This window comes from Plectropomus leopardus, chromosome 22 (genome assembly GCF_008729295.1).
Source record: "Plectropomus leopardus isolate mb chromosome 22, YSFRI_Pleo_2.0, whole genome shotgun sequence".
NCBI lineage: Eukaryota > Metazoa > Chordata > Actinopteri > Perciformes > Serranidae > Plectropomus > Plectropomus leopardus.
This window is the reverse complement of record NC_056484.1, coordinates 4,996,288-5,014,762: the sequence shown is the minus strand read 5'-3', so window position 1 is coordinate 5,014,762 and position 18,475 is coordinate 4,996,288. Positions and strand designations below refer to the sequence as shown.

The following is an 18,475-nucleotide window of genomic DNA, read 5'->3' as shown; positions in this document are numbered from 1 at the left end:
TTGTGGTTTTATTGCTTTTGTTGTTTTTGGTCTATTTGTATTATTTTATATTGATATTTTGCATCCTGCATATTGAATTATTTGTCCTTTTGTTTTAATTTGATCCTAACTTTACCCTAGTTTTGTCTCGTCCGTTTGGATTTCTGTTGCTGTATTCTATGTATCCTATTTCTGCTTTTGCTTTTGCCAAAGCATTTTGTGAACTCTGTTTTTAGAGGTGCTATAAATATAAAAAGTTGTTGTTGTTATTATAGTGTAGATGAAGTTCACAAATTAATTAACTGATTAGCTGAGAAAGGGGTAAGAAATAATCAGTTTATACTTCTTCCTACTCCTTTTTGAAAATGTAAGATGCAATTTCTTGCTGCTTATTTATGCAATTCATCTTTTTTTTGTATCGGTCATTGACATTTTATTTAATTTTTATCTTTTTCTTTTTGTTTGTCTTGTTCGAAATAAATATCAATCTAAATTATCATTATCATTTTTATTATTATGGCAGTTTCACGTCATATCGCTATGACAATCAGCTAAAGTCCCACCTACACTGAGAGCGAGTCAAGCAGAGCTGAGCCGAACCACGCAGCAGAAATTAGCCATAAGCTGCTCTTTCTCCTTAATAAAGTTTTGCCCTCCGTATGACCTCACCATCAGCACTGATGTAACCCTGGATCATGGAGTACCTGGAGACCACAAACTCTTGCAAGTACATCTGAATCTGTCAAAGTTGTCCCTCCCTCACAAGTCACTCCATGTTCGAGCTGTAGTTTCCTCCTAGTTTGGACAACTGCTGCTTCATAAAACCCTCCCTCCATGACCTTTAGGTGACCCAAAACACTGCAGTTTCTATCTTCAGCCTCCCTTGATTCCTCCCACATCATTCTCTCCCAAAATCCCTCTGATGGCTGCTCATAACGAATTCACAACACTGCTGGCTGCTCACTATAAAGCTGTGGAGACATCTGTGAGCCCCTATACGTCCAGGCCACAGTGGAGCCGCAGATGCTTGTCCCATTGCTACACTTTCCCACAAATGACCGCCGGTCATCACTCATCGCTCTCAACCCTCTGCAATGGTGAAATGACTTTCCAACTCCAATCAAACTTGAAGCCATATTCTATCTTCAGTAACAGGCAGAGAGATTTTCATCATGTCACTTTCTCCCCACTGAATCATATCTTGTCTGTTTCTCTCTCTGGATTATATTCTATTCTCTTTTGCACTTGACTGATCTTTGGTCTAGGGAATATAATGTAGTCTCTGGTTTTCAGAAACACTGTGTTCGTGGAAGGCAGGCTACAAAAAAAAGTTGCGATTTCATGTTAGTGAGCAGAAAAACATCATAAATATTCTGCCTTTGTTCATCACCCAGATGTTGAAGGATGCCTGGAAGCCTTCATTCAGTTCAGTCGCAAATAACACCTCCATTCACTCCAATAATAGAGATTTTAACATCAAGCACAAGTAGTTTAGTTTAAAAGGGTAACTTGACAACATGCAGAACAGGAAAATCACCTTCACTGCATGTAAATATTCGGCATATCGGCAAAAATGTCAAAATTTTGCATCCCTCGTTTAGTGATGAATGATTCACAGCTAATGACAAGTTTGTTTACAGACTGGTTGACCACCCAATTCAACATCTAATATATATAGTTGTAAATGGCTGTTTAGATTCCATTAATTGTGCAAATTTTAACTTATTAATCCTTACTGGGGAGTTTTACATTACTTTGTGCACTGGAAACTTAGTGGCACCAATTAGTAGCTCCGACCTTGTATTCATGTTGATCAAGAACTTCAAGGTTATTTGACTCATAAAAACAGATTTAAGGATGAAATTTTAAATAAATGCCTTGATTGATATTAAATATGAAAGAATTTAATCAAAGACCAAAATAAAACCTCTACATGAACAATGTATCATCATTCAGCTGTCAGGCAGATCCTTCCCGGCTACATAACATGTGGAATAAAAGCATGATTGACTCCATGCCCTGGCTTTGACCTTTTGTTCCAGCTAAACCCTGCTATACTCCCACTACCACACTTGTAGTTATCTAAGGACAATTCAGTTTCTCCGTATTTTCTGAGGAGTTAAAAAGAAGTAAAGTTTGGAGGATTCAAAGGGACACTCTGACCCCAGAAATGGTGGTGGGAGGGCGACGGTTTGGCAGCTGCTCAAGCTCAGAGACGTAAACTGAGTCAGTAACAGTCAGTGTCAACATCCGTGTTCTGTTTTCAGAAAGAAAAAAGCTTAAGAAAGTCTTTCTAAATTCTTTAAAAAAATGAATGACATTATCTAAAACATAAATGACAATGATGTGTGAGTAATTTCAGATTATAGCTTGTTGTTCCAAACCTTGTTAAAATGATTAAATGTAGAAAAAAATAATTATCTAGAAGTTAAGCACCATCTGTTTTAAAACAAAGTTTCTCACATGCGCACAGTATGAGGACAAACAAGTTAGCCACCTGTTAGGTTTATCCTGACATCCACTCTGGGTTACTGGAGAAGGTAAAGTACAATGCTAGTAAATGTACTCTGAACTGACTCAGTGCCATAAAAAGATGTTAATAGTAAAAGCAAATATTCTCTCTCTCTCTGTAACACTGGCCACAACATGTTAACCAATGAAAACTATTTCTATGCCTGTTTGTAAAGATAAGGCCACAATAATCTCTACGGTTTGTCCTTGGAGTGGCCGATAAAGCAGAAAACAACATTTTCTTGGTGGTTAAGGTTATCCACATTCTGACCTTTTGTCACATGTCTTAAGTCTACAAATTGTTAATATGCTTAAAGCAGATTTGGTGAGCTCAGTGTGCCAAAGCTAAAGTGAGAACTAATGAGAGACACTGAAGTTGGTGGCAGAGATGTTTTGCACAAAGACTGATATTTAGACGCTGTTTGCACCTGGTATTTACATGCATCTTGGGTGATCAGATCGCAAGTGGACAGCACTAAATACAAGTGTTATTGACCACCATTGATCTGATCACTCAAATCACGTGCAGAGGTGGTCTGGGACGTATTTGACCATATAACTTTTGTTGTTGACTGACTGTTTTGGTGAAAGGATGATGCTGAGACTCACGACTAAGCGACTAAGTCGTGAACTTGGCTGTCAAATGACTAAGTGCACGGCTCCAGTCGAAGGTGGTGATGTTTGCACCTTGTTTGCCTTTTATTAAGATGAACTCCTGAGAATATAACATGATATTTACTAGGGATCCACTGATATGTTTTTTCAGGGCCAATTCCGATGCTCAGATTTTTCTTAGACTGCTCAGATCGTGCTCCTTAAGAGAAACTAATGTGTGCATAATCAGTCAAAATACACACGGGTGCAGGACAACGAATGTACTTAGTGCACAAAAATACACTAAAATATTTCCTTGTTCACCGGTGACACAGAGCGAAGTCTGCGTCCCATTTATTGTCTACAGAACGTGGCTGCAGGCTGGAGTGAAAGTCTGTCTTAATAGGGTATTTAAAAATAGCAGGTTTGTGTATTTATACCTTGTCAGGCAAGAACAGGGGTTTATTGCTGCCTGAGTTAAATTATTTTTTTCTCAGTATGCAGCTGCTGATAGAGGCTGAAATATCCTTTCATTTTATCATTATAGTTTACTAATGTATGAAAAACTTGTCATGGTACGAACAGCCATTAAATCCGTCCTAAGCACAGAGTGTTCATTCTCTACTATAAATCAACCGGCTTCAGGTTTCTAGCTCCACCTTTTAGTACCGGATCTGAGTGCTAGGTACCATAAGCAGAGTGGTGACAAAAACTGGGAATGGTTCCAAAGTTACTAAAGGTACAATCCACAACTTTTCACAAAGGAAACACAAAAAAATGCGTATCGAACTGAATTGAACCGAACTGATCTGCTGGTGTAAACGTCCCACAGGGTCTCGGCACCTTTTGTTGTGCTACATTTCTGCGGCCTCCAAAACTTTAAAAAGCCAGACTCTCACTGTAGCTTTCACATCAATAGTGACAAGTATTATGGCTCAAGTATAATGATAAGGGTCCAACGCTATTACTGCTGAGCAGCCTCTGTTTGGGGTACATGTCTCACAGTGTCAATAAACCGCAGACAGGGTATTTGAACTGTATCAAATTATTGTTTAATTCCATTCTAGCATGAAATTATGTGTTTGATAATGAAGCTAACATGGTTTTCTAAAATGTTTTACCATTTCCATCAACACACTTAATTAAAAACAACATTATACATATTGACATATCCTTCCATGTGTTATAAGAAGTGGAAAAATCCATAGACTACATGTGGATCCATTAGGCAGCAATGTTAGAAACACTCCCGTTTTAATGAATAGACAAAAACTGACAAATAGTCAGTAACTCCTCCACTAAGCAAACATTTTAAAGATCCATGAGAATATCAGACACTGTGTGCTTCAAAATGCCACACTTCATTGGCAGGAAACCTGTTTTTGGAGCTGTAAAATTGAAAGTACATATCATATGTTACTCGTGAAAGGCTCAGACGTTGTGCCGCCCTGCGCTTAAATGAAATCATGTTTCATTGCTTCCTTTCAATTGCTGCCTCTGTGTCATGGTGACATGTTTTGTTCAGCGCCAAAAGGAAATGCAGTAATCTTTCACTAACCTGCCTCCTCCAAGGGGAAAAGGCGCATTAAGAACAAGAAAGTGTACGCAGAAACAGCATGTCGCTTAAATGACTAATTGCGGCAAGGTTCGAAACTGAGAGGATAAATGCTGACAAATATTGGAGGGAAAAATATCAGAGGAAATAATCTCTGTCTGCAAGTACAGCATTCAAAAAAATGTTGTGCATTCAGCACAGGAAACAACTGCAGAACGTCGAATTCAGCACACAATTCAGGAGTCACTGAATGATTCACGGGTGCCAAAGGTCACGCGCTGCCGAATTGCTTTATGATTGTGTGCTTAGAGGCATTTTCACACTTCTGAGCAGAATGAAAGTGGTGAATTGACACCACGACCCCGCCGAATTTCTCTGCAAAACACCAAACAATTAACGATTCTGATAATCTCAGGAGGTATTTCAACATCTAGGCAAAAACTGATACCAAGAAAAATGTTTTTTAACTCTGAGCTACAAGAGACCTTTACCTGAACAGCGAGGCGGCAGCAGCCAGGGAAACAAGCTCTGGTGGTATGATTTAATGCAGGTGAGCTGCAGTGACCTGCCATTGTTTGTTAGCCATCCTGATTAACACAAGAGAGTCGAGGGCGCAGATCAGTGAAGGCGGAGAGAGCTGTGCATCAACAGATGGCCGGAGACTAACAAAAGACCGGACAGGCTGTGCACAACACAGTCAGCCGTGAGATATTTAAACACATCACTCCTGGTATTTCAGAGCTCAACAAACAACATGGGTTGGTTCAGCAGGTTAACGCCGAAACACACAGTTCTCACATGAAGTTTCTCAGAGCACCAGTTAATGACAGATTATTTCTGTGTTTCAGTCCATATCATGCAGCATGGATCATAGTCTAATGGGTTGAAGGGTTTACTAAAAATGATTTATGCTTGGTGTCATCAGCCAAATCAAGAGCTAGTGTGTGCAGAGCTTTAGAATGAAAAATATAAGCAAGACAATTTCAAATCATACACATGTCCATTATCGTCCACCTATCCCGGGCTAAGTCACTGGGTCAGAAAGGTTAGATTTATCCTTAGTCTGAATCATGATAACCATGATCATTTTAGTCTCTATTACATATTTCTTATTATTTTATCGTATTTACCTGTTACTCATGTTGTTTTTTTTAATAACCTGCAAAACACGAATGTGGGCTTCTTTTGAATTTGGATTTTCAATCTCCATTAGGGCTGAAACAACTGTGACTTTAATAAAAATCAATCATATAGTCTAAAAAATTTTTGAAAATAGTGAACACCACTCTGTCAATATATGAATGTATTTATCAGCAAGTCATTTTAAGACTAATCCCCATGGTACAGTGTAAAATATATTTATTTATTAGAAATACTACACAAAACTTTTTATGCTTAGTTTTACGAGGGAATTTCCTGTTGTGTGAAGTGTTGCTTTCTACCTGGATAGGGGGTATTTTTTCCCAACTGCAGCGTGAGGGTCCTGCTGGCGAATGGCTCGGATGGCGGTGGGAGCGGTGAACATGGACGAGGCTCCGTGTTCAGAGAGGACACGGAAGAACGCCCCAGGGTCCGGAGTCCCAACAGGCTTACCCTGTAAAACAGAAAAACAGCTGGTCGGTTCACAAACTGCAGCAGGCGTATAAATCATATGACGGGACTGTCTGCGGAGCGAATAGCAGATACATGGATTATTATGGAAGCTCAAAAACATTACAGCAATATTTCTACAATGTTACGCTGTGCAAACTCACTTCAACTGTGAACTGCAAAGCATGAATATTCATAGAGCAGCTGTTTAAACTGGAGAGGCTCACTGGAAGGCTGCCTTCCAGACAGATGGGCCCCCGAAATCCAAGGATTAGAAAACACAGTTGCACTATTGGAGCATTGTTTATCCTGAAGAAAAGACATGGACAAAAGAAGCCTGCAGGCAAATGAGTCCAACAGCAATTTCCACTGTGTGTCTGCCATTCAACTCGCCCGTCTCTACTGTGAGAAGACAACCACAGATGAATGAGAATGGTAAACAGCGGCAGTGAGTTCTGGTTGTCATTTTTGCTCTGGATAAATATTTGTGTTTGTGTATTGATCAGAGGGAAGACAAGAGGTTGGCAGCATCATGCCTGAAGAGAGACGAACTGTTAGCACAAGAGCCATGTGAGAACACCTCCGTGGCTGAAGCCAAACATTGATTTAAGGAAGTCAGATTAATTCACTGACCAGCAGCGCCGCTTCCTACAGGTGAGAGAAAGACTGTGTATTAGGCATGGATGGTACTATGGTATTACAGTATCAGCGGTATTTAGAAAACCGAACGGTGTGTAGTATTAGAGAGGCTGTATTGAGGATGTTCTGCATGCAGTGTGCATCACCTGCCCTGGAGGTTACACCCATGCTACACTGCGTCAGCGGTATGTGCTTTTTGTTGTTGCGGCGCTGCTGTAGAGCTGCCTACCATTGTAACTATTGTATTTCCATGCATTTACCCATTTACAGTATATCCAATCGCTGGTCCTGAACACGTTGCAAAACAAATTCAGCAGCTCCAAGGCCCAATCACTCCTCACTTAACAAAAAACCTGGGTGTCATCATGGATAATAACTCAAAAACAGCAAAAATAATATGCGCTCTTTTATCACCTTGATTATTGTAGCGCCATGTTTACCTGCTAAAAATTAGAGCTACAGGACAGCTCCAAATTGTTCAAAATGAAGCAGCTAGACTGTTTTTTAACTTTGTTTATAACTGAGAACACACCGTACTGTCCAAACAGGACACTATGTAAGTATGCATAGGTATATGTATGTATTTATGTGTATATGTATCTGCATATGTTTCATTATTGATGCTTTTGGTTTGTATTCTCATATTGGACAGCACTTTGTACTTGCTCAACAGAAAAATTCTATTTAAATTTAAATTTATTATTATTATTATTATTATTATTATTGTATCAGTTCAAATCTTCAGGACGCAGCCCTTCCACTGAGCTCAACATTGACATGCAGCACACCCAACTTCTCGTAAGATGAATGGTAATTAGGCATAAACAAGCTTAATATTTTCTGCATGACTGTGTCTTTTGAACAGTCACTTGATGCATCCGATTATTACAGGTAATTTGGCTTTGCTTTGTGAGCTGACTGCCCATCGGCTAGTGGAGTATGTTCTCCCTGCAGGATATTTATTATGTCGGGGGTTATTAGCATGCAACAAAATACGCAGACCAGCACTGAGAAGGATGTTTGCCTGTCTCTTGGTCTTTCTGTGTGCTTCTTACAATGTAGTTTTTTATGCTGAGGACCATTTATTACATCAGCGCTCAGAATGTCAGCAGTTTGATCCCAAGCTTCTCCAGTCTGCATGTCAAAGTATCCCTGGGCAAAATACTGAACCTTATATTCCTTCTGATGGCTGTTCTATCGGTGCGTGAGTGTGTGAGTGTATGTGAGTGGTTCACTGAGTTGCAGATGGCACCCTGTATGGTAACCTCAGCCCTCAGTGTATGAATGTGTGTGTGAATGTGACAAGCGGTGTGAAAGCGCTTTGAGTCTTTGAGAACTGTTTTAAAAACCTCAAAGGGTATAATAAAAGAACTGGAATAAGGAATAAGGTACAAGGTAGATTTATTGTAATTTTTCTTAAACGTGGTTAAGGTTCAATTTAATGTATTTGCCCTATGATGGAGGGTCGGGATGGGACGATATATGATTTTATCGTGGATTACAATAAAAACACTCACAGTAAGTTGTTTGTGGTAAAATTACATTATTAGGATAATCGTGAGTATCAGCTGAACCCAAAGAGTCATGGCTTTACTTTAACACTTGTAGTGAGCGAGCTGGAACAGTAGCAGAAGCAAGACAGATAATGAGCCTGATGATATTTTCAACTTGGATTAATTCAAAATTCCTAAAAATGTCCTAAAATTCTAGAAATGTTCTGAAATCCACAAAATGTACTAAAATGCTAGAAATGTGCTAAAATCCTCAAAACGTCCTGAAATCCAAGGAAAAATCCTATAATACTAGAACTATCATAAAATTAGAGACACATCCTAAAATCCTAGAAATATCCAAAAGTCCTAAAAATATCCTAAAATCCTAGAAACATTCTTAAGTCCTAAAATGTCCTAAAATCTGAAAAACATCCTTAAGTCACAGAAATGTACTAAAATCCTAAAAACATCCTACAATCCTGAACAGAACATGTATGAGGCTGCCGCAACTGGCCCCTGGCCTCCTGTAATTTTGCAAAAGTGGCCCCCAGACAAAGAAAGCTGAGTATTGCTGGTCTACAGAGACATACCTCGTAGAGTATTGTGCTGTTGCCATGGAGCAGAGGAGCATAGCAGATGTATGAATGGCCGACCACCCAGCCAAGGTCTGACGCTGCCCACCAAACCTGCAAACAGGTGGAATATGTTACTCTGGTTTCATTTTGAGCGCAGTGCATCAAGTGTTACTTAATAAATGAAGAGCATTCTATTTATAATAAATTCCCTTTGAGCCTATAAATGCTAAAAATAAACACTAGAAGGAATTATAAATGTGCACCAACTAGCTTATGTTGTATAAATGATGAATGTAAAGGAAAATAAAAAGCGCAAGCAAAACATACAACTTCCAAAACACATGACTGCTCGGTTACCATAAATATTACATGGTGACCAGATCTGCTTTCAAGTGCACAGCAATCTATCTCTTTGCTGACTGCATGCTGTTTTCTTGGGTTTTTTTCAAACATGTCTCAGATTCAAAAGAGGATGCTTTATTGCCTTACATCTCCAGGACTGAGTCCATAAATATTTGACATGGTCCATTTCAGCATCACAGCGTAGCCTGCAGTGTCTCGCACAACACCCTGAGGGACAAGATAAGAAAAACATCAGACTGGCGACAGGTATTGCACTGGGCAAAGAGGCAGGCGTATAATATCAATCTAAACACAGCCGCTCAGCCCGGCTGCAGTCAAAGGGGATGGTATTTTCAAATGACTGCTTCTCAGACTGACTCCAGTGTCCCACTTTTATTTGTTAATGGTGCTGTTAAAATATTTTGGAGCTGAATAGTATCCTCAAGTCCTCCTGTCTCCAATTATAGAGATGTTCTCAAACTTATAGTCTCCCTACAGCAATAACTGGGAGAGTCACAGCCAGTCGCAGAGGAAAAAAGCTGCCAGTAACAGCACTATTAGGCTCTGGTAGTAGCTAGCAGGTGGATATTTTATATCATCTGTTGGTCCAAGACAAAGTGATGCTATTTGAAAGGAGCTGGGGGGAGGTTCATTTGAAACTGCCTGCAGGCAATTCCTCCTGCAAGAGCTCCAGCTCCTGCAGTGGAAATCTTATTTATGTCACAGTGACGGTGTTTAGATTGGACCTGAATTGTTTTGCAGAGTCAAAGAACAGATGTGTCACGCAAGAGGTCTGCAAAACTGACAGTGTTTATACAAACAGGGCCAACTGTAAACCCTCCGTCTGCGTAACAATGTATGTTTTCGTGATATCCATAACCATTAGGGATGAAGTGATGTGCTAATTTACTGATTTGATACTAACACAATACTCAAGTGCTGATTTGACATGTACTGCATTTCACCAAAACACTTTCTTATATGTCTTAATATATATCTTAATACATGCATAATAAAAAGCATTAAAAATGATCAGACACTAGCCTCAATCCAAATTTGAAATATTGTAACTTAAGTTTTTTCAGTTTCCTGAAGCTGGGTTGATTTGGCTGCGGTTATCCCCAATCTGTGTCGAGTAATACAGATAATCTCTTATGAGTATGAATCAGGTATTGATTTTTCCCTGCTGCTGATCACAGCCCTGTAATGTCAGTACCTTTGGCGTTCCCGTGGTCCCGGACGTATAGAGGACGTAGAGAGGGTGATTGGAGGGAACAGAGACGCAGTCGTGTGGCCGAGCTGTAGCCATCTCCTCCTCCCAATCCAGACTCAACTCAGGACTCAATGATACTTTTTCCTGAAAAAAAAGAAAGAAAGAAAGATGAGAAACATATGCTTATTTTTATGCCTAGAAAACTGCTCTAAAAGGAAGCTGGTGAAGAGTGCTTCATAGCTTCAAATGGCCATAATAGATACTCCGGGTGTTATTGATCAATTTCATTTACTCAAGTGGTGAGACTTGTTTTGCAAAACTGATTTTATGGTTTGGGGGAAACTACTTGCCTGCTTTGCAAGTGACTAGGGAAAAATTATACATATATGTTTCTGTTTAAATACTGTTCCAGCTTCAATCAGTCATTATAATCAGTTGTAGTCACCAGCAGAGGTAAAGTCAGGTCACAGAATAATGCCCCTTATATCTCTGACATCTGTCTCATTTCAAATCTCTTTGATACTTTCATTTCATTAACATTTAAATCATCCCAGGAGGATAAAGAAAAGTCGTTTCTTTCCTTGGTTCTCAGAGAATGAGCTCAAGACTGAGACATCATTCAATAGCACACAGACTCTGGAGGCAGAGGACAGACGGCCCATATAACCTCCAGCTGTCTGAAATGCATCCTATTTTACTCACTTTACTCAAAGCCAAGCTGGAGAAAAACTTGGCTGATGTAAAAGCGCTTTCATGTTGGAAGCCGTGTCCACAGGACCACAACCTCTCGCTCGCTCAATACAGTAATTGATAAAGCAGCCGCAACCACCTTCAAAGTGGTGCTTCACATGATTTTAATGGGATGAGTTTCCGGTGAATTTCCAATGAAAACCATTTCTCTGACTGCACTGATAATGGGCTCATGTCCACCATGTAATATCTTCCAAACTAGAATTACTGCCTTGCAGGTGATTTTAACATTAGTGTCACCAATTCAATATCCGACCAAATGTCAGTTTCTCTGTTCCTGAGAAATTAGGATGATTAATGGCCAGAAGAGTTTTTGCAGAACATTAATGATGTCACAGTGAGGTTGACCTTTGACCTTTTCAATATACAACATCATCCAGTTACACATACGTGTGAAATTCTGTCATAATTAGCATATTAATTCATGAGTTATGACCCAAAAACATGTTTTGTCAGGTAAAGATGACTTTGACCTTTGACCACCAAAATCATATAAGTTCACTGTTAAGTCTTAGTACATGTTTGTGCCATATATATATATATATATATATATACACTTATTTATATATTCATTTATATTAATATATTTGTAGCAGTCTAACATATATAGTTACGTCTAATTTTTATAATTATAATTGTTTTGTATTTATTTTTCTTACTTCCCATCTCATTTTTCAACTCTTTTATTATTTCACTTATTTATTGTTTGTTATTTCTGTAATAAATTCAGTTCAACTCATTTCAACAAGCTTTATTGGCAGGACGTGGTTGTCAAAGCACAATTACAGTTAAAATACAGTGACTGAAATTAACAACAGATCATATTAATAACAATATTAGTAAAATAGACTGAAATAGGTATTTAAACAAGTTAAGAAAATAAAATTCTATATATATTTATGCAGTGCATTGATAGACATACATATATACATATTTACACATCTCATATGTCTCATACATGTTTACCAATAAGCACATTTTGTGTGTGTGTGTGTGTGTGTGTGTGTGTGTGTGTGTGTGTGTGTGTGTGTGTGTGCATACATCCAATATAGATCTGATGTTTGTTTAAAGTGATCAAAGAAACAATTAACAACAATTTTTTAAAAGACATTTGTAGAATCAAGTGTTTAAAAAAACATGGAATAGAATAAATAGAGAAAATAAAAGGCAGAGTGTTAGCTGTGAGGAGATGAACACAACGCTGGTATGTGTTGTGTTGATCGGTGTGTTAAAATGAGTTGATATGGATTTTTTGTAAAGCATCTCATATGCTCATATGTACAGTGTATGTACACATACACAGTAAACTTTCCCTCTGTCATTCTGTCTTTTGTGTCCATGTTTTCAGATGTATTATATAACACAGTGTATCAGAGACAGTGAGGAAATCTGCATATGAACTGTGTGACTGAGCTCAAAGCTGCTCTCTTCCCCTGGTCCTCTGGTTCACTGCGACTACAACAACACAAAGCATCACCAGCAGTCCACTGAGCAATGAGCATCTCACTTTGTAGAAGGTGGAGTGAATCCCAAACGGATCTCTGTACATTAACACTGTTTTGCTCGTTGTTATACACTGACCATCTGGCTCAAGAACTGCACACCAATACTCTCCTTTGTCTTTTAGTGAGATGTTAGAGATAACCAAACACCCATCAGGCAGAATGCTCCTGCTGTTCATGGTCAGATTAGACTGTATACTGACAATTCTGCCTTTTGTTTGGATCGACTTGAAGAACCACAAGCACATGTCACCCATTTTGGCATCTTTGCAACCGAGGGTGACCTCCTCTCCCTCTGAGAAAAGCTCTACAGCAGGAGGGCTAAATTTGGGGCACACAATCATGAAATACCTTCCATAGTCTCTCATAGAGATTTCACATTCATAAACACCTGTGTCATTTAATGTAAGTGATGATATCACCAAAGAGTAGTTTTGGTCCACTGAAACCATAGACAGGTTTTTTTTGCTCAGTGTAGGACTTCCAACGTGGGGGCTGGTCATCACTGAAATCAGTGACAGGGCATCGAAACACGGCCGTCTCACCAACTGAGCGGTAGATCATATCGTTGAACAGGTATACCTCTACAGGTTGGCTGCTGACACACTGCTGTTGGTCCATCACCAGACAGGTGTACTCTCTAATGGCTGTTGTTGTCAAGTTGGATATTTGAAGAGCTGATGTGTTTTTCACCACTTGGAATCTTCCTTCGTCCATCACTAATGTCGTATTGTCCCCAAAAACTCTGGTCCACCCTGTCTGCTCATATCTAAAGTCACGTTGGAGCCACAGGACATCGAGATCGTCAGTCTCTTTGTAACAATTCAGGTTCTCGGTTGTACCAGGCTTCACTGGAAACATGTTCATCTCATATATTAAGCTACAGATAATCACACTGCTGCTTTTCTCATATGTGACTTTGCCGTCGGTCCAACACTCCTCTTGGTACAGGCCGGAGTCTGACTGGGTCAGGTGGTGGATCATGTGAGAAGAATTATTCTCCGTGCTGATGACTGAGAGTCGTCGTTTCAAGTCTTCAGGCACTGTGGAGTTGTCGGACCAGAGGTCAGAGGTGTTCCACAGGACGAGCTTTTCCTCACCAACAAATTTGGAGATCAGGCAGGAGTCGGCCTCCTTGGGAAGGACGAAGGTGTAAGATTCTCGTTCCTCCTTAACGGTGATGAGTTCTTCTGCGTGAATGTTGTTGATGACAGCAAACAGCAGGAAGCAGATCTCTGTGAGTGCAGCCATTCTGCTCTAACGTCTCCTTGGGAGTGTTGCGCAAACGCTGACACCACTCACCGATAAACTCTGTGTCAACCCTCATCAGCAGCTTCTCTCTGTGGTCAGAAGGATGTGACTTATTTATCTGAGCATCAACGGAAACTCTGAAACATTTGGCTCTCTATCAAGTAATCTGTGGCTTTTTGTTGCTGAGGCTGTTGCGTCTTTAAACACAGATTACAGAGAAACGTGGGGAAACTACCAGTGAGACGTGACAGAGAGACATAGAATTATGGACCTCATTTATGAGATAAACATATGACAGAAAACTGGTCATACAGTCTTCTCCAGCAAAGCTACGATCAGATCTCGTGTCAGGTCTCAGCTCGCATGTCAGGCGCAGGTCAGGCGTTGTCATTTGGGTTAGGTTTCCAAGAACAACGACACATATCCTACAGTCTGTATATATCACAGAAACTGTGAAAAAACCCATTTGAGTCACATCACTATGAAATCAGGAGATTAGCGGGAGAAAAATACCAAAAGGGAGAAGGGTAGGAGGAAGAGTTAGAAATAAGTAAGTTACATACTTGACATTGTCATGAGTCACTAACAATCCATTAAGAATGCACCTGCGACCCATTTTTGGCCTGCAAACCATCAGTTGGAAACCACTGCTCTAGGCAATAAAATAAAACCTAATGCTCTGTATTTAGTTCAATGATAAAATCCTTTTTTATATGTTAGAAACTGCAACAAACAGCCTTAGGAAAACCTTTTCTCCCAACAGCAGCTATACTGAGACATTAATTAGATTCACATATGGCTGCCATATGTCGGACACATTTACATTCTGTCACACAGCCAGCGGGTTTAGAAATGACACCACATTGACAAATTAAGCTTTACGATGCTTTGTGCTTCTTACCATGTTAGGCCTGTTGTAGATGAGGACTTTGGAGGGCCTGTGAGAGCTCAGCTCCAAGGCCTTCTCCACCAGGGGGATGTACTCCACTCTTCTGCCGGGCTCGATGCCAAACGAGGCTGTAACCATCAGCTTGGGCTGAGAAACACAGAGATCAGTGGAGAAATTGGATTGTGTCAAAATGTCAAGAACCGTCAGCATCAGGTGTCTAGATCTGTATTAGAAACAGAATCTAGTGCTCCTATCAAAGCCGGCTTGAATATTTGTTTTGGTGTATTTTTTAACACTGTATTAATGGTGTGAGTCTGTTGCCTGTGGCAGCTCTCCAGCATCGAGTCAAATCAAGTTCACATACATGCGTGAAATATTAAGTCGATCAATAGCAGGCTCACAACATACCTGGTGTTGCTACAGAGTCATATTTTCTGTAACTTTTCAGGTTTTACAGTCCCAGCGAAATGCAGTTGGAAAGTCTGTAGCGTCTGTACTGACATATTTCCCAGTTACAAGAAGGATTTAAATTAGGAATGTTCCGAAAAGCAAATTTCAGAAAGCGAAAGTTTAAACTTTTTTTTTTTTATATTCCCCAAAAATCACAAAAAATAAAAATATCTGAAACAAGTTCCTAACCAACCTCCTGCTTCACACCCACTGGATTATTAATAACTTGCAAGTCAAAAAAAAGGGGGGGGGGGGGGGGAAAAAGTTAAATAAAGAACAGCAACAATGAAACAAATTTTAACAACAAAATAAATAAATAAAATAATAATAATAAAATAAATTTTTAAAAAAGAGTTACGCTGGTAGCTGCCATGTTTTCAACAAAGGAAAGACATGTCTGGTGACACAGACTTAAAAGGTTAAATTTTGATGCACATATTCAAAAACCTGAAGGACAGGGTCCCTAACAGAGATGCACTCAGTGGTAGTGATTTGCCCAAGTGTCTATTATAAAGCACTGAAATGTCTACAGAGGGTGCTAAACAAGAACCTCTCAAATGCCTTTTCTATACTATTCTGCTGAATTGCAAAAGAGGGATTAATTTCTATGAAAAAAAAAGTGTTCTCATTCATGTAGATCCTATTAACTATTCATCTGAAAAGAACTGAGTCAACAATACTTCAGCGTTACACATTCCCTGGAGAGAACCTCGACAATAGAGTTTAAACACTGGATCAAGGAGCTGGGAGCAATACTTCATAATACTGTATTTCACCTGAGATTTATGTTTGTGTAAACACATCGCTCAACACCAGATCATCATCCTCAAAAACAGTTCCTGTCAAAATGTCCGAAGGGTCCATTAAATCTTCTGTTGAACTGTTAAAAAATCTCAGTGCAGATGGCGCTGGCATCATTCTTCAGTGTACGACTGCAGAAAGAAACTGCAAGTCAAGCGCTTCCCGCTGTGAATGATTCATCGTGAGTTTACAAAAACAAAGAGGCCTCGGGCACCTCTGGCTTTCAGTGTTACAGATATTTTGCAGGGGTGAATGGTGCACATCGGTGCTCTTTAACACTTATGCACTTGTCAGCCTTAAACTACAAGCACAACAAAGTTCACGCATTTTTTCCAGAGCAAGAGGCGGTCTTTACCAGTCTTCACCTATTTACTGCAACACAGAGTCAGAGAGTAGAAATATTTGCCTCAAGTCGAGCTACTCTTTTCATCAGTCCTACATTATGGTGGCATCATCTGCAGACATGCTGCTGCTTTTTCTCTCAACCCCCTACACTCAGTTTATCATAAATCCACCTCTCATCACGCTCTCACGTATTTTATCCCTCAGATCAGTTCTGAGCTCAGGAAATAAGCCTTAAGTTCTGTTTGTGCACCAAATAAATGGAGCACATAAGACATATTGAAATTACATACACATCAGTCAATCAATTAATCAATCAGACTTTATTTGTGTAGCACAAAGTGCTTTTTACAGTTAAACCTTTTGAAAACATGGCCAAAATTGGCAACAAATGTCCTGCAAATTGCAAGAAATTGGGAAAAGCCAACAAGAAAATTCACTGAAAAAAAGACAGAGCAAAGAGGGAGAAAATTATCAGACTTTTTTTAAAAAATAGGGGGAAATGTCCAGGAAACTAACTAATTATAAGTTTATATTGACAGTTAATTAAACTCACATTTTAGCACATTTTCAAAGTCACTACCGTCTTTGTTTTTCTGTTTGTTTGTTTGTTTGTTTTTTCCATTTTCTTTTTCATTCCGGTGATTTTCTTGTAACATTTGAATACTTTTTTGATAATTTGGTTTAATTTCTTGTTAGGTCACTCATGGCTTTCTTCCTATGTATTGGAAGAAATTAAAGCCAAGTTTCTCAGGTTTCAAGGGTTTAAGTGTGGGCACTGGAAAGCAACCTGTTCCATGTTTGTGAAAAAGGGGTCAGAGACACTGACACTGATGGATTTGACATAAATCTGTGCTCGGTGGTACTGACATAATTTGGCTGATGTCCTTAAAAGAAGTAGTAAAGTTCGGTACTTTCGGTACATGAAGTTTGTTGCCTTTTGGGTATGAAATGTGCTGTATAAATAAACTTGCCTTTACCAACCCTACACAGGACTAAACCAAACTAGCGAGCCTCATGCGCTTCAAGTTTGACAGTTTTATTCTAAACTTGAAAAACTTCTCTAGAACGCATTCTCAAGATCAACATGCCCGCTACACCCCGACAGGTAAACAATGATCTCAAATCACTTTGCCTCAGTGTGCAATTACTTTTACTGAGTATTTTCTCTTTTGTTTTCACTCTGCATTTGTTTTTGTATCTCAACATCATCGTAAACAACCGAAAAGAATATAAAAAGAACAAAAAGCCGTCACATCAGCCTGTCCTCAATAAGTGTTGAAGGCACTGAGACTCACACTGAATTAGTTAAGATCCTGCCGTCCTGTTTTCACAGCTCAAGAAATGATAAATCTCAGATAATAACAAGATTTTCTAACCTTGGCATGATCGATGCGGACGGAGAGCTCTTTGGAAGCGAAGCCGCCAAAGATGAGGCTGTGTGGGGCGCCGATGCGTGCACAGGCCAACATGGTGAACATGGCCTGCGGCACCATGGGCATGTAGATGACGACCAGATCTCCTTTTCGTACGCCATTCTTCACCAGCACTCCGGCCAACCTGGAAACCTGGATCAACACACAGAGCAGGTACTGTTAATATTTCCAATATCTGCATAAAACCGCTCTAGATAACTGCTCATGACTATGACAACCAACATAAACTAATAAACACTGTGCATCTGGGATTTTTCTATTAATTTTGTTTTTGGTTTTGGGCTATTAATTTGAAAATAACTGTGAATTTAAGTCTATTACAGATTGCCTTCAGCTGGACATAGCCTGACAAATGGAAAGAACTCAGTATGTTTTTGTAAATTTAATTAAATCACATTAAATTAATTGTGTTTTTGCTCCAGAGGCAGTAAAAAGCACGTTTTGATTATAGTGCATGCAATTGAGTCTGATTAAACTGAAGCATCTGCTCAAAATCAAGTTAATAATTTCCTTCTGTTTTTGTTATTGTGTTTTGTTGTCCTACATGTTAATGTTGGCTCAAT

The 18,475-nt window shown here is 39.4% G+C and overlaps 1 protein-coding gene across 1 annotated transcript in view; it reads right to left on the bottom strand.

The window, feature by feature from the left end:
* The window catches only part of acss3 (acyl-CoA synthetase short chain family member 3), a 55,443-nt gene that overhangs the window by 33,605 nt on the left and 3,363 nt on the right, over positions 1-18,475 (bottom strand). The window contains exons 3-8 of the mRNA XM_042511754.1: positions 17,856-18,044; positions 14,896-15,030; positions 10,495-10,635; positions 9,426-9,506; positions 8,952-9,047; positions 6,082-6,233 (exon numbers count right to left, since the gene is read on the bottom strand). Coding sequence (XP_042367688.1) covers positions 6,082-6,233; positions 8,952-9,047; positions 9,426-9,506; positions 10,495-10,635; positions 14,896-15,030; positions 17,856-18,044 — 794 coding nt within the window. The remainder of the gene's footprint in view (positions 1-6,081; positions 6,234-8,951; positions 9,048-9,425; positions 9,507-10,494; positions 10,636-14,895; positions 15,031-17,855; positions 18,045-18,475) is intronic.